Source organism: Eulemur rufifrons, chromosome 7 (genome assembly GCF_041146395.1).
Source record: "Eulemur rufifrons isolate Redbay chromosome 7, OSU_ERuf_1, whole genome shotgun sequence".
Taxonomy (NCBI): domain Eukaryota; kingdom Metazoa; phylum Chordata; class Mammalia; order Primates; family Lemuridae; genus Eulemur; species Eulemur rufifrons.
Genome location: NC_090989.1, coordinates 279876621 through 279892900, shown reverse-complemented (window position 1 = coordinate 279892900; position 16280 = coordinate 279876621). Strand labels below are relative to the sequence as shown.

The following is a 16280-nucleotide window of genomic DNA, read 5'->3' as shown; positions in this document are numbered from 1 at the left end:
GAGGCAGCTGTTCTCTGCAGAGCCCTGAGCCTGCTTTCCCTCTTCCTAGCCCTGTCTGAAAAAAAAAACAACAAAAAAAAAAACAAATTGCAGTGGAACATCCACCACTAGATTTTGAGTCCCAACTCCACCATTGGCTGCTGTGTGACTTTGAGCCTCTACTATGTGTCTTCAGAGGCATCATGGAGCTCTAGGGGGAAGTGACAAATTTCAGACATAAATGATATTTATTGAATTAAACATGAATTAAACTCGGCCAAGACTGACTACTCTGCTCCCAGTCAGCCCAGAACCACATACCAGCCTCCTCATCTGGCTTCAAGCCTCTTTCCCAGTTCCCCAGAGTGACATCCACTGGGCAGGGCCAAAACAAAGGTTGCTGGGGACCAGAGATGGCTGGTGCAGGGGCCCAACCTCGATCTGTCCAGAGTAGGATCAAGAGCATAAACTGGGCTGGGCGCAGTGGTTCATGCCTATAAGGTATGAGAGGATCGCTAGAGCTCAGGAGTTCAAGACCAGCCTGAGCAACATAGCAAGATGCCATCTCTACTAAAAATAAAAAAAATTAGCCAGGCATGGTGGCACATACCTGTAGTCTCAGCTACGTAGGAGGCTGAAGCAGGAGGATCGCTGGAGCGCAGAAGTTGGACGTTGCAGTGAGCTATGATAACGCCGCTGCACTCTACCCGGGGCAACAGAATGAGACTCTGTTTCAAAAAGAAAAAAAGCATAAACTGTACTTCAGACAGATGCAGAATCAAAGGCTGACATGCCCTACCCTAGCTGGGAGACCTTGGGCACATCACTTGGCTCTCTGTCCCCATTGTGGTCCAAAAATAGGATGTACCTCAGAGGCCGTTGTGAAGGTAACAGGAGCAGAGTATTTCAAACCATGGTGCTGACAAATGGACCAAGGAGTCATGCAATCCGTGTGTGGGGTCTCAACTAGTATTTTTAAAGAATAGAGTAAATAGGATAGAATAGAAAATGCTGCCATCGATTGCACCTGGAAGGATAACGTTTCTGCACTTGTGCTCTCCAGGATTTGTGATGTGAAGATTAGTTCCTTACTCTGGGTCAGGGTGGAAGTTCAAAAGCCCCTGGGCTGCTCCACACGATTGGTGCAGTCCCTGACCTTAAAGCAGGCGACTGCTTACGCTCTCCCAGGGGTCTTGAGGCTGAGGCACATGCTGGTTGCCCAGTTTTTCTAGAACAGTCTCCACACAAGCTTACCCTGCCCTGGAAACAGGCAGAAGTCAAGGTTGTCAGGGTGGAGAGGTGGGCTGATGCTGACTCTCCATTGTTCCCTAGGGTGGAAATTGTCAAACTCTCCAGTGAGTATGACGTTGTGAACTTGGGCCAGGGCTTCCCTGACTTCGCACCCCCAGACTTCGCCATGGAAGCCCTTCAGCGCGCTGTCAGCGGGGACTTCATGCTCAACCAGTACACCAAGGCATTTGTGAGTTTTCTGGCCTCTCTTGGAGGCCCCGGGGAGGAGGGAGCAGGTTTTTCTGGACATCAAGCCCACATAGGCATCTGGGTTCATGGGGCAGAGCCCAGGCAGTTCAGTGTGGCCATAGTTCAGTGTTTGTCAAGTGTCTCCTCTGTCCGAGGCCCTGTGTCTCGTGCTCGATGGGGACAGCAGACGAGAGACCAGTAATGACAAAGGCAGTTGATACAGGCTGTAATGGAGGAGGATGGGGTACAGTGGGAGCAGGAAGGAGGGAATGAAATCTGGGGAGATTGGGAAAGACTTCCTGGAGGAAGTGACACCTAACCCAAGCCCTGAAAGACAAGCTACTGCTTGGATTATACTTTAAATCCAAACTGTTCCTGTACAGGCCACATAATAAATATTTACCAAGCAGTGAATGGGAACAATGGTTCTTAAACTTTGATATGCCCCAGAATGGCCTGGATGGAGGTCCTGTCCAATTCCACCATCCAGAGATAACCATTGCCCACAGCTTGCTGCTTTGCTGAAGAGTGTTCTAGACTTTTTCACTGTTCTGAATTTAAAAATGCCTATAAAAACACATGCACGTGCACACACGTTTACTCCATGTGAGGCATACACACATGCAACATCTGTGTTGCATTTTTTTTTTTTTTTTTTTGAGACAGAGTCTCACTCTGTTGCCCAGGCTAGAGTGAGTGCCGTGGCGTCAGCCTAGCTCACAGCAACCTCAAACTCCTAGGCTCAAGCGATCCTCCTGTCTCAGCCTCCCGAGTAGCTGGGACTACAGGCATGCACCACCATGCCCGGCTAATTTTTTCTATATATATATTTTTTTTAGCTGTCCATATAATTTCTTTCTATTTTTAGTAGAGATGGGGTCTCGCTCTTGCTCAGGCTGTGTGTTGCATTTTTTTTTTTTTTTTTTTTTTTTTTTTTTTGAGACAGAGTCTCACTCTGTTGCCCAGGCTAGAGTGAGTGCCGTGGCGTCAGCCTAGCTCACAGCAACCTCAAACTCCTGAGCTCAAGCGATCCTCCTGTCTCAGCCTCCCGAGTAGCTGGGACTACAGGCATGCGCCACCATGCCCGGCTAATTTTTTTCTATATATATTTTTAGCTGTCCATATAATTTCTTTCTATTTTTAGTAGAGATGGGGTCTCGCTCTTGCTCAGGCTGGTCTCGAACTCCTGAGCTCAAACGATCCGCCCACCTCGGCCTCCCAGAGTGCTAGGATTACAGGCGTGAGCCACCGCGCCCGGCCAGTGTGTTGCATTTTTTAATGCAAATAGACTCATGCTATACATGTCCTAAACTTATTTCGTTAAAAAGAATGTCATGGGCCAGGCGCAGTAGCTCACACCTGTAATCCTAGCACTCTGGGAGGCCAAGGTAGGAGGATTGCTTGAGGTCAGGAGTTCGAGACTCCCATCTCTACTAAAAATAGAAAAATTAGCTGGACATGGCGGCATGGGCCTATAGTCCTAGCTACTGGGGAGGGTGAGGCAGGAGGATTGCTTGAGCCCAGGAGTGTGAGGTTGCTGTGAGCTAGCCCCGGCACTCTGGCCCGGGCTACAGAGTGAGACTCTGTCAAAAAAAAAAAAAAAAAAAGATTGAAAAGAGTGTCAGGGACATCTTTCCATATGAGAAAAGCCTCATCCTTTTTAATGGCTGCATAGTATTCTGTCGCCCTATGTAGGGACCAAGGGAAAGTTTTCCCTTTACCCTCTGAGGGTTCACTGAAAAATCAACGCACAAAAGTAAATTAATAGGAGAAATGGCTTACAAGGTATTAACATGCATATGAGGGAGAACCACAGAGTGGTTACCCCACATCTAACGGGGCCCAGATACTTAAATAGCCTCATTTCAGAGGGCAGGAGGAAATTAGGAATACAGGTAATTCTGTTGAGGGGCAATAAATGATTACTAGGGCCAGGGAGAGTGAATGGATTCGGACACAGAGATTAATTTGTAAATGGTTCTCGGGCGTGGTGACTCCAGCCTATAATCCCAGCACTTTTCGGAGGCTGAGGCGGCAGGATTGGCTGAGCCCAGGAGTTGGAAGTTGCAGTGAGCTATGATCAGGCACATGGCCTGGGCAACAGAGTGAGACCGTGTCTCTAAAAAACCATTTGTAAATGATTCTCTTTGGAAATTAAATCAGCCTGAAAGATGTTTGTGAAAGAGTCTGTTCGGGTGTGGTTTACATTCTTGGTCTTGGTTTCTGTAGTAGATAATGAGATAACAGAAAAGGGAAGGAAAATCAATTGTTGTTGGGTCCATCGGTCTTTTATGTAGATAGAGGAAATGTCTTTTCCAGCATCTGTTGATCTTTAAGGGCCTTTAATTCAAAATACTCATTATACCAGGGAGCCGTGAAGTTCCTTGCACTCCTTCACTTAGGTGTGCCATTATTTATTGAACGAATCTTACATAGACGCTAATATTATATCAGATATCTCACTGTCACAAACAATGCCACAGTGAATAGCCCTGTGTGGACAGCTTTGCATACATGTGGATTTCTCTAAGATAAATTCCTCAAAGTAAAACTCGTGAATCAAAGGCTGTAAACATTTAAATATGTGATAGATAGATATTGTTAAATTGCCCTCAGTAAGGTCCACTCATGTACACTCCTGCCTCAAACCTCAAATTCCTGGGCTCCAGCAATGCTCCTGCCTCAGCCTCCCAAGTAGCTTGGACTACAGGCATGTGCCACCACACAAAGCTAAGTTTTTCTATTTTTAGTAGCAACAGCGTCTCCTTGTTGCTTAGGCTGGTCTCCAACTCCTGACCTCAGGCGATCCTTCTGCCTTGGCCTCCCAGAGTGCTAGGATTACAGGCGTGAGCCACTGCACCCAGTCTCTTTTTTATTTTTTGAGACAGGGTCTTGCTCTGTTTCCCAGGCCGGAGTGCAGTGGCACCATTGTATTTCACAGCAGCCTCGAATTGCTGAGCTCAAGCGATCGTTTTGCCTCAGCCTCCTGAGTAGCTGGGACCACAGGTGCACACCACCACACCTGGCTGATTTTTTTTTTTTTTTTTTTTGGTAGAGATGGGATCTCACTCTGTTTCCCAGGCTGGTCTCAAACTCCCAGCCTCAAGCGATCCTCCCACCTTGGCCTTCTAAAGTGTTGGGATTACAGGCATAAGGCACTGCGCCCAGCCTAACATTATATCTTTTTTTTTTTTTTTTTTTTTTGAGACAGAGTCTCACTCTGTTGCCCGGGCTAGAGTGAGTGCCGTGGCGTCAGCCTAGCTCACAGCAACCTCAAACTCCTGAGCTCAAGCAATCCTCCTGTCTCAGCCTCCCGAGTAGCTGGGACTACAGGCATGCACCACCATGCCTGGCTAATTTTTTCTATATATATTTTTAGCTGTCCATATAATTTCTTTCTATTTTTAGTAGAGATGGGGTCTCGCTCTTGCTCAGGCTGGTCTCGAACTCCTGAGCTCAAACGATCCGCCCACCTCGGCCTCCCAGAGTGCTAGGATTACAGGCGTGAGCCACCTCGCCCAGCCTATATTCTTATGATATGGTAGCAGTATTTCATCATTGCTTTTATTTGCTTTTCTTTAGTTATTATTCTTTTCATGTGCATCAGCATTTTTTTCTTTCATGACCTACTTTTGTTCATTTTTGTATTTGGGTGTCTATCTTTGTCTTGCTGCTTTGTAAGAGCTCTTTACATATTAAATATCTTTACTTCTTTCTCTTATGTTTCAATATTTTTGTCTTTTAACTTTGCTCATGGTGCTTTTTGTTATTCAGAAAATTTTCATTTTTGTGTTCTAGACAAGGTTTCAGTCACTTGGTTTAGCCTTGAGTATTTCATGAGTGTCCTCAGCAAACAAGCCTACGGATCCAATCTTCCTCTCAAAGTGGGGTACTTCCAGAGCTGCAAAATAAAGTCCTATTCTTGCCCATTAACCCTGTATGACCTTGGAGAAGTTATTTCCTTTCTCTGGGTCTTTATTTTTTCTGCCTGTCAGATGGTGGGGATCAAATAATATCTCTCTTGAAAGGCTGCTGGGAGGATGGGCACAAGGGTGGGCCAAGGCCTAGCCCGGTCGCTAACCCCTGCTGTCCTGGCAGGGTTACCCACCGCTGACAGAGATCCTGGCAAGTTTCTTTGCGAAGCTGCTGGGAGAGGAGATGGACCCACACAAGAATGTGCTGGTGACTGTGGGAGCCTATGGGGCCCTGTTTACAGCCTTCCAGGCCCTGGTGGATGATGGCGACGAGGTGAGTGGCCAGGCTTGGGGCGGGTGGGGGAGGGCTCACGGCCCTGCTGACCTCAGCTAATCTGATCCTCGTATCAGGTCATCATCATCGAACCCGCTTTTGACTGTTACGAGCCCATGACATTGATGGCAGGGGGTCGCCCTGTATTTGTGTCCTTGAAGCCAGTAAGCATGCTAGGTGGGGTGTGGGTGGGCAGAGGGACCCCAGGGATGGGCTGAGTTGGACCCTGGGAGGTGGGAAAGGAGGGAGGGAAGTGAAGGAGGCCAGTTCCTCTGAGCTAGGTGTATGTTCAGAGCCCAGAGGAAAGGAGGTGAGGACAGATGCCTGGGGAAGGAGCTGAATGTCCAGTGGGTGAATATTGCTCCCCGCTGCCACCTGCTCTTGCAGAGTCCCATCCAGGACGGGGAACTGGATTCCAGCAGCAACTGGAAGCTGGACCCCACCGAGCTGGCCAGCAAATTCACCCCTCGCACCAAAGCCCTGGTCCTCAACACACCCAACAACCCCCTGGGAAAGGTACCTGAGAGACCCCTTCCAGGAACCCCTCTAGACTGATTTCACAGTTTCTTTATCTGTGAAGTGGGAGGGCCACATGCGATGAGCTCTGAGGACCAAGGCTCCAGAAGCCCCAGAGACAGTGGCAGGAATCCCCAGGAAAGGCATGAGAGCTGGGATGGGGGAGTGGGCTGGGTGCCTCCATTGCCTCCCAGTGACCTTGGGACAGTGACTCAGCCTCTCGCAGTGTTTCCTTATCTGTAAAATGGGAACATGAAAGAACCATCTTCACGGAGTCGGGGTTGCAGGGGTCCAATGGGACGGTGCGGAACAGCCCTTAGCACCAGGCTTGGCCATATCCTTTAATCTCTCCTAGCAGCCCTCTGTGTTTGGGGACGGTCCTGGCTGCAGGCCTGAGCCCTCCTTGGGTCCCTGCAGGTATTCTCCAGGGAGGAGCTGGAGCTGGTGGCCAGCCTGTGCCAGCAGCATGATGTGGTGTGCATCACTGATGAGGTCTACCAGTGGCTGGTCTACGACGGGCACCAGCACGTCAGCATTGGTGAGCCAGGCTGGCCCCGGGGCCCCTGCCCTGGGTGTTGGTGGCAGGGTCTTGACCTGCTCTGAGAGTCAGCGCAGGCCTGGTGGTTAGGACCAAGAGGTCTGGAGCCACACAGGTCCTGTGGCTTTTTGCTCCCTGAGTGCAAAGGATCACAGTAGCATCTGCCTCCTGGTTCTTGAGAGGATGAGAAAAAATAAGTCCTGCAGATAGCTTAGTGCATAGAGGATTCCAGAGTGTTGGCCCTGGAAATGCTCCCGGGGTGCAGGCCACCACTACCCCTGCCCCCCACCTCCATTTCACCTGCTGCTCCCTTTTGTCTTGGGCAGCCAGCCTCCCTGGCATGTGGGAACGGACCCTGACCATCGGTAGTGCTGGCAAGACCTTTAGTGCCACTGGCTGGAAGGTGAGTTGATGAGGGTGAGGAGATAACCCCCTCCCCAAGATCTGTGGTAGGTGAGGTGGGGCTGGGAATTGAGAAAGGGTTTGGCCAGGCCTGCAAGGGCCTCATCCCCTCCCTGTGTTCCTGGTCCAGGTGGGCTGGGTCCTAGGTCCAGATAATATTCTGAAGCACCTGCGGACTGTACACCAGAACTCTGTCTTCCACTGCCCCACGCAGGGCCAGGTGAGGAGGGGCAGGAGACCCCACAGTGGGGGCGGGGGTTGCCACAAAGGAGCCCAGCCTAGAGTGTCAGGGCACACCTGACCTACCTGTCCGTCTGCCCTGTTTAGGCCGCAGTAGCCTGGAGCTTCGAGCGGGAGCAGCTGTACTTTGGCCAGCCCAGCAGCTACTTTGTGCAGTTCCCACAGGCCATGCAGCGAAGCCGTGACCACATGATCCGCAGCCTGCAGTCAGTGGGCCTGAAGCCTGTGATCCCCCATGGCAGCTACTTCCTCATCACAGACATCTCAGACTTCAGTGAGTGGGACTGGCCAGTTTGGGCAGTGTCTGGGGCTGGAGGCCGCCTAGGGCTTAGCATGGCCTCTGTCCCCCAGAGAGGACGATGCCCGACTTGCCTGGCACTGCGGATGAGCCCTACGACAGCCGCTTCGTCAAGTGGATGATCAAGAACAAGGTGGGCTGGGCCTCCGCCAGGGCCACCGTGTATGGTTTCACGGGTTGTGGGCTGTTCAGGGGTGCCCAGCCAAGGGGCTGATGGGCCAAAGTCCAGCCCAGCCTCTGCCATGAGCCCTGGTACAGGGTTGCATCTGCTTCAAGGAATGGGGGGCCTGTTTCTAATTTGCACAAAGATGCCATGGAGGCTGGCAGGATTTCCTGCCTCCCTGGGACTCAAGTGTTCCTGTCTGTACTGTGGTGAACTGGCCCATTAACTCTGAGTTAGTCCTTCTAGCTCAAATCTGTGACTTAGGCTTATTTCTCATCTGTTTGTGTCCTGCCCTGCCGGGAGTAAGCTACTCTCCCAGCAAAACAGGTCCCAGGCAGGATCGTTGCAATAGATTTGGAAATAATAGAGACAGAGACAAAGTGTAGTTTAAAGTGATGGGGGAATCAGGGGTCCTCCAGCATTCCTGTGAGCCAGGAGGAACTGAGTGAAGTCCCACATTAGTATTTATTGTTACAGTAAGCAGTTGTCCTTGATCATAGAATTATGTGTACAGATTATTCGTTAAGGTTTCAAGGCTCCCCAAAGATTTCAAGGGACCCTTACCTAATTCTGTCTACAAGAATAAAGGGCTACAAAATTTTCTAAGATAAACATTATAAGCCCTAAGTTAAGAACAGACCTAGCTGAGTATAAAAGTTAAAGATAAAAATGTGTAAAGTAGGAACGCTGAGTCTGTATACTAATCTAATCTATTTCTCTATGTACCGAGACATGTGGTCAGGAGTGAAGCAGGAATAGCATTGAAGTTTAAGATAGTTTCAGTTGTAAGTTGTCTGCTGGGCTGGCATTTTTTGATCAGTTTCTTAGCCTTCAGCCCTATGCCGAGCTCTGCCTTGCACAAGCTCCAGGCGATGGCTTGCAGGCCTCCAGACATCGCCGCCGCCTCTGATGGGTGGAATGCCTCCCTTGTTGCTAAGCAGCTTCAGGTCTGTGAACTAACACGCCCACAGATTGCCTTCAAGGCAAAACCCTGCAAAACTCCTGAAACTTTCCACGTCCCTTAATTCCATATTCCAACACTGCCCTGATGCACAGTCTTCCCTCTCTGCCTCCATCTTGTCGGTACACAGAGGGACTTGGCATGACATTCTGGGATTCCTTTTCTGTGACCTTGATACAGCACTTTGAGGTGCTGGAGCTAACTTCCCTTCATTCCCCGTCATGAGGCTCTCTCTGTCCTCCTGTGCTGAGGCCATGTTGAGATGTTGCCGTCCTCCTCCCCAGGGCTTGGTGGCCATCCCTGTGTCCATCTTCTATAGCAAGCCGCATCAGAAGCACTTCGACCACTATATCCGCTTCTGTTTTGTGAAGGTAAAGGGCGTGGCCAGGGGAGGGAAGCCCTCCCCGAGCTCCCAAGGCTGCTGGGATTGTGGGGAGAGGTGGGACCAACCTGTGTCTGTGCAGGATGAATCCACGCTCCGTGCCATGGACGAGAAGCTGCAGAAGTGGAAGGCCGAGCTCAAGCCCTGAAGCTGCCTCTTCAGCCCTGATCCACCCGGTCCCCACATACTCTTGTGGGGTCTTTCCAGGTCGGGGGAAGATGGTACTGGGAGACCCCTTCTCTGTGACATAGAGTGTTCCCAGGGAAGAGCCCCCTCCTTGGTCTTGGGGAGTCAGGTGTTACCTTTCCACAGTGTCTATACTCCTGTCCCCAAGGTGAGAGAGGCCCGACCTGGCCTCTTCCTGCCCCTCCCTGGGTCAAGTCACAGGCTTTGGGTTGCTTCTTGTCTCCCCAACGTGGCTGGGACTGACAGGGCAGAGTCCTGCAGTGTGTCCGGACTCATGTCCCCAACCCTGCACTGCCCCAGCTAAGGCCCAGCTGTAACCTCTGCCTTTCCTGTCTAATCTTGACCTTGGGAAGTTGCCTTTAGTCTTGAGTCCTCAAGCCAGCCCTTTCTGCCCATAATAAAGTTTTAAGTTATTCAAACACTTAATGACAGCTTTCCTCTGCTTCACGCTATGGTGCTAATCGCCAACCTATTGGTCAGGATGGGAGGAACATCAGAGAATCTCAGATACACCCCCCCCCCCCAGGTTGTGCAGAGTTTCTTGTGGAGTAAAATTGAGGCCCAGGAAGGGTGGGGACTTGGGACTTGCCCCAGCTGCATTCCTCACCCTCTGTCAATTTGATGATAACAGTAGTAGTTACTGGTGCTGGGTGCTGGGTGTGGTGGCTGGGTGGGTCAGGGGTTTCATGTGCCTGTGTGTTTGTAGAGGATGGGGGCTTCTGACAAGGAAGACACAAGACAGTCCCGCAGGAGAGAGAGAACTGCCCCAGGGTGGGCCGTGGGCCAGGAGGGCCAGGGACTTGCAGAATTAGGAGGAGAAGGAGTAGCTAGTAGGATGTTCGTCCCACGGGAAAGCAAAGATAGCTCCTGCATTCACTTGTAAGGTGGTCAGAGGGGACATGTCTTGGAGTTGCATTTGCATAGTAAGCACATGCTCATGTCATGTGTTTAATTGGGGGATCTGTTGGGAACATATGGTATAATAAACAAAAATTTGGTCTTTGTCCCTGATTTTGGGCACAGAACTCCTAAAAACCCATAGAATTTCTGAGTAACAGGAGTGTCTGTTATTCATAAGGTGTTTCTTTGGACCGTCACATTAGAGGGTCAGAACTTCTAGCCCATCCACGCCTCCCGGTGGGGAGAGGGACTTTGAGCTCAGTCACATGGCCAATGATTTAATCAGTCATGGCTGTGAAATGAAGCCTGTTTAAAAATATTACAACAGATTTAGTTTAAAGATCTAATTAGCTCTCTGGGAGGCCGAGATGGGTGGATCGCTCGAGGTCAGGAGTTCGAGAACAGCCTGAGCAAGAGCGAGACCCCGTCTCTACTAAAAATAGAAAGACATTATATGGACAACTAAAAATCTATATAGAAAAAATTAGCCGGGCATAGTGGCGCATGCCTGTAGTCCCAGCTACTTGGGAGGCTGAGGCAGTAGGATCGCTTAAGCCGAGGAGTCTGAGGTTGCTGTGAGCTAAGCTGACGCCACGGCACTCACTCTAGCCTGGGAAACAAAGTGAGACTCTGTCTCAACAAAAAAAAAAAAAAAAGATCTAATTAGCTTTTATTAGCAAGTCTAGAACTGGCAACATCTCATTCTAAAAAATAGAATGGGTGCTCCAAATTGCTTAGCAGTGAGGGTTGGCGTTATAGGCAGAAAAGGGGTGAAGAAAGCAGAAATAAGGAAGAAAAGTGGATTGGTTCCTTCAAAGTTACTTTCTCTATAGGGCCAAAACGAGGGAGGTTTCATATCATGCTGGCTCAGGTAAACTGCACTCCTTCTGATTGGTTGCTGTGAATCTTTTGGGGTTTTTTTGGAAAACTGGCCCATTTCAAAGTTCACTTTGATTAAGTGGCACTTAGCTCAGGTGACTCTGTTCTAGTTAGGTCTGGTTTATTGGGGTCTAGTGCAGGAGCTCAGTCCAAAACAATGGTTTCCAATACATTTTTGTTTAATAAAAGCTATATAAGAACCCTAAAACTGGGCCAGATGCTGTGGCTCACTTCTGTAATCATAGCACTCAGGGAGGCGGAGGCGGGAGGATTGCTTGAGGCCAGGAGTTCAAGACCAGCCTGGATGAGAGCAAGACCCGTCTCTATAAAGAATCCAAAAACTAGCTGGGCATCGTGGCTCACACCTATAGTCCCAGCTACTCAGGAGGCTGAGGCAAGTAGATCACTTGAGCCCAGGAGTTTGAGCTCGCTGTGAGCTATGGTGATTTGAATCCATCACAACCTATGTGTGAATTTGCAGCAAGGTTTTACGTTACTATTCCAACAATATTGAACCATTTGAAACAAATCAGCAAGATAAAGAAGCTGGATAGATGGGTTTCACATGAATTAAATGAGCATCAGAAGAGAAATCATCTCAAAGCTTGCCTTTCTTTGCTGTCACGACAAAAAGGCGAACCATTTCTGCACCATAGTGACACGTGTGATGAAAATGGATTCTTTTTGACAATCGAGAGCGTTCAGTACAATGGTTAAAGACAAAGTGCTGAAATACAGTCCAAAATTGAATATTCATCCAAAAAAGCTAATGGTGTGTGTTTGGTTGTCCAACACTGGTATTATCCATTACAGCTTCACGAAACCTGGTCAGTCGATTACAGCAGATGGCTACTGCAACCAGTTGGATGAAATGATGAGGATGTTTGTGATTAAGCAGCCAAGACAGGTCAATGGAGACAGGCCAATCCTCTCACAAGACCATATGTTGAAAAAACAACGCTGTTCAAGCTATAAAAACTGGACTTGAAAAGTCTCTGTCGTCCCCTGTATTCAGCAGACCATGCACCAACGACTAGCACTTCCTCCAGGCTTTGGATCCCTTCTTGCAAGGAAAAATATTCAGTTCTCAACAAGCTGTGGAAAACACCTTTCGTGATTTCATCACCACTTGTTCTCCAGGGTTCTTTGCTGCTGGCATAAGCAAGCTACCGTTAAGATGGCAAAACTGTGTCAATAGTTTAGGCACACACTTTGAGTAATTGTACTGCTTCTTGTTTGCGATATAAGAAACTCAACTTTTGATTTGAAATCGGACATTTCATATTTAATGACTTAGTTTTATTTTGAAAAGAGAGTATCACATTCACTGCTGGCAAAATGGCACAGGCACTTTGGAAGAGTTGACAGTTTCTTACAAAGCCGATCACAGTCTTACCAAAGTATCCAACAATCCTAGATTTTAACCTAATGAGCTGAAAATTAATGTCCACATACAACCCCCCACACAAATGTTGATAACAGCTTTATTTATAAGTGCCCAAAACTGGAAGCAACCAAGATGTCCTTCCAAAGGTGAATGGATAAACAAACTGTGCCACATTCATACAATGAAATATCATCCAGCAATGAAAAGAAATGAGAGCAAGACACAGTGACTCACACCTGTAACCCCAGCACCTTGGGAAGCGAAGGCAGGAGGATCGCTTGAGGTGGAGTTTGAAACTAGCCTGAGCAACATAGCAAAAAAAAAAAAAAAAAAAAATAGCTGGGCGTGGCGGCTTGCGCCTGTAGTCCCAGCTACTCTGGAGGTTGAGGTGGGAAGATCCCTTGAGCCAGGCCTGGAGTTCAAGGCTGCTGTGAGCTATGGTGGCACTACGCCTTCCAGCCTGGGTGACAGAAGAGACCCTTGTCCCTAAAAATTAAAAAAAAAAAATCTTTTTTTTTTAATGAGATACCGAGCCACGAAAGGACATGGTGGAATCTTAAATTCATACTGTTTCATGAAAGAAGCCAATCTGAAAAGGCTATGTAGTGTATGATTTCAACTATATGACATTCTAGAAAAGGCAAAACTGTAGAAACAAAAGATCAGTGGTTGCCAGGGGCTAGGAGGGGAAGAGGAATGAATAGGCGGAGCACAGGGGACTTTAGAGCAGTGAAACCATTCTGTAAGATACCGTAGTGGTGGATATTATGCATTTGTCAAAACTGGAATACACAACTCAAAGAGTGAACCCTAATGTAAACGAAGTACATCAGTTGATAATAGTGTATCAATATTGTTCATCAAATGTAACAATATCACATCCAAGATAAGGGAAACTGAGGCAGAGGGAGGGAGAGTATATGGGGATTCTCTGTACTATCTGCTCAATTTTTTTAAAGCTAAAACTGCTTTACAAGACTTTAAAATCGGGAGCTGACGGTGGAGGTTCGAGGCTCCAACGGGGCTTTCTACAAGGGATTTATCAAAGATGTTCATGAAGGTTCCCTCATAGTTGTTTTTGAAAATAATTGGCAACCAAAACGCCAGGTTCCATTTAATGAAGTTAGATTGCCACCACCACCTGATACAAAAAAAGAAATCAGTGAAGGAGATGAAGTAGAGGTATATTCAAGAGCAAATGACCAAGAACCATGTGGATGGTGGTTGGCTAAAGTTTGGATAATGAAAGAATTTTATGTCATTGAATATGCTGCTTGTGATGCTACTTACAATGAATTAGTCACATTTGAACAACTTCAGCCTGTCAATCAAAATAAAACTGTCAAAAAAAAATACCTTCTTTAAGTGCACAGTGGATGTTCCAGAGGATCTGAGAGAGGCATGTGCTAATGCAAATGCTCATAAAGATTTTAAGAAAGCAGTAGGAGCATGCAGAATTTTTTACCATCCAGCAACTACACAGCTAATGATACTGTCTGCCAGTGAAGCAACTGTGAAGAGAGTAAATATTTTAAGTGACGTGCATTTGCAAAGTATTTGTACGAAGTTGATGCTTATGTCCAGAAATGAAGAGGCCACTAAGCATTTAGAGTGTACAAAACAACTTGCAGCTGCTTTTCATGAGAAATTTGTTGTGAGAGATTTAATGGGTCTGGCAATAGGAACACATGGTAGTAATACACAGCAAGCTAGGAGTTTCCTGGAGTTACCGCTATTGAGCTAGATACTGGAACATTTAGAATTTATGGAGCGAATACTGATGCTGTAAAAAAGGCTAGAGGTTTCTTGGAATTTGTGGAGGATTTTATTCAGGTTCCTAGGACTCTTGGAAAAGTAATTGGGAAAAATGGCAACGTTATTCAAGAAATTGTGGACAAATCTGGTGTGGTTTGGGTGAGAATTGAAGGAGACAGTGAAAATTAAACTACCTAGAAGATGGAATGGTTCCATTGGTATTTGTTGGCACTAAAGAAAGCATCAGAAACATGCAGGTTCTTTTAGAATATCATATTGCCTATCTAAAGGAAGTAGAACAGCTAAGAATGGAACACCTACAGATTGATGAACAGCTATGACAGATTGGTTCTAGGTCTTATAGTGGAAGATGCAGAGGTCCTTGGGGCCCTAATTACACCTCCGGTTATGGTACAAATTCTAAGCTGTCTAACCCCCCTGAAACAGAATCTGAGCGTAAAGATGAGCTGAGTGATTGGTCATTGGCAGGAGAAGATGATCAAGATAGCCGACATCAGCGGGACAGCAGGAGACGCCCAGGAGGAAGAGGCAGAAGTGTTTTTGGGGGGGGGGGTCAAGGTCGTTGTGGTGGACCGTGTGGTGGCAAATCCTCTATCAGTTCTGTGCTCAAAGATCCAGACAGCAATCCATACAGCTTACTTGATAATACAGAATAAGATCAGACTGCAGACACTGATGCCAGCGAATCTCATTACAGTATTAACTGTCATAGGCAGTCTTGTAGACGAAGGACGGATGAAGATGCTGTTCTGATGGATGGAATGACTGAATCTGATACAGCTTCAGTTAATGAAAATGGGCTAGGCAAAAGATGTGACTGAAGAGCACGGTCCTTCAGAAAAGGCAATAAATGGCCCAACTAGTGCTTCTGACGATGAAATTTCTAAGCTACAGCGTACTCCAGAAGAAAAGATTAATACCTTAAAAGAAGAAAACACTCAAGAAGCATCAGTCCTGAATGGTGTTTCATAAACTGAAGAAGTTCTTAGTTTACAGTTCTTTTACATTACATTTACAATAGCGCTTGTACAAGCTTGCCAAAGATAGAATATGGATCGCCAGTCGTACATCGCACTTTCAGTTCCTCCATTTGGAATTCAAAAAGGGGAGGGATCCTGAAGAAATATGTTAAACATACTTTGACACCTTGTATTATAAAATATATCATTAGATGTGCCTTGAGAATAGTATATGTAACATTAAAAAAAGTTGCTGGCTAAAAAAAAAAAAAAAGTTTAAAGTCAGCTAGGCGGGGTGGCTCACACCTGTAATCCTAGCACTCTGGGAGGCTGAGGCGGGAGGATCACTCGAGGTCAGGAGTTCCAGCCTGAGCAAAAGCCAGACCTCGTCTCTACTAAAAATAGAAAGAAATTAGCCAAACAACTAAAATATATATAGAAAAAATTAGCCGGGCATGGTGGCGCATGCCTGTAGTCCCAGCTACTTGGGAGGCTGAGGCAGGATTGCTTGAGCCCAGGAGTTTGAGGTTGCTGTGAGCTAGGCTGGCGCCACCGCACTCCTCTATCCCGGGCAACAGAGCAAGACTCTGTCTCAAAAAAAAAAGCGAGAAAGAAGGAGTACATGAATGACTTCATAAAGAAACTCGATTAAATTATCTCCAAGGTCATTTCCAGCTCTGGTCCTGAGGGTCCCCATATATAAAACCACGCACAGGTCTGAGTGTCCTACTTGTCCCAGCCCAGGCGGAGGCTCTCGAGACATCCAAGGGTACAGGACGGTCCCGAGATGCTACTCGCTCACCTGGGAAACCAGCCGGCCCCGCGACTAGCCCAGCGCAGCCGGGTGCCGGAGATCCGGGTCCATGCGCTCTGGCAGCCGCCACGCTCCTAGGCCACGCCCCCGCGCGCCATTGGCTCTCCGATTGGACAGCTTGTGGAGGTGTGGCCGGAAGAGATGAGTCTGATTGGCAGTGGCGTGGCCGAAGG

At 47.7% G+C, this 16280-nt stretch overlaps 1 protein-coding gene and 1 pseudogene across 11 annotated transcripts in view; both read left to right on the top strand.

Moving 5' to 3' along the window:
* The window catches only part of KYAT1 (kynurenine aminotransferase 1), a 28500-nt gene extending 18705 nt beyond the window's left edge, over positions 1-9795 (top strand). For 6 of the 11 annotated variants that reach the window (XM_069476898.1, XM_069476899.1, XM_069476900.1 and 3 more), the window contains 10 exons: positions 5557-5706; positions 5784-5870; positions 6094-6222; positions 6640-6760; positions 7087-7163; positions 7293-7382; positions 7490-7676; positions 7754-7833; positions 9109-9195; positions 9289-9795. In XM_069476898.1, coding sequence (XP_069332999.1) covers positions 5557-5706; positions 5784-5870; positions 6094-6222; positions 6640-6760; positions 7087-7163; positions 7293-7382; positions 7490-7676; positions 7754-7833; positions 9109-9195; positions 9289-9354 — 1074 coding nt within the window. In that variant the 3' untranslated portion in view covers positions 9355-9795. Of the gene's footprint in view, positions 1-1311; positions 1460-5556; positions 5707-5783; positions 5871-6093; positions 6223-6639; positions 6761-7086; positions 7164-7292; positions 7383-7489; positions 7677-7753; positions 7834-9108; positions 9196-9288 lie in introns of all 11 variants that reach the window. The other 5 variants (XM_069476904.1, XM_069476903.1, XM_069476901.1 and 2 more) reach the window with 1 other exon arrangement.
* A 3758-nt stretch (positions 9796-13553) lies between these two features.
* On the top strand, positions 13554-15271 carry LOC138388516 (RNA-binding protein FXR1 pseudogene; annotated as a pseudogene).
* The last annotated feature ends 1009 nt before the right edge of the window (positions 15272-16280 follow it).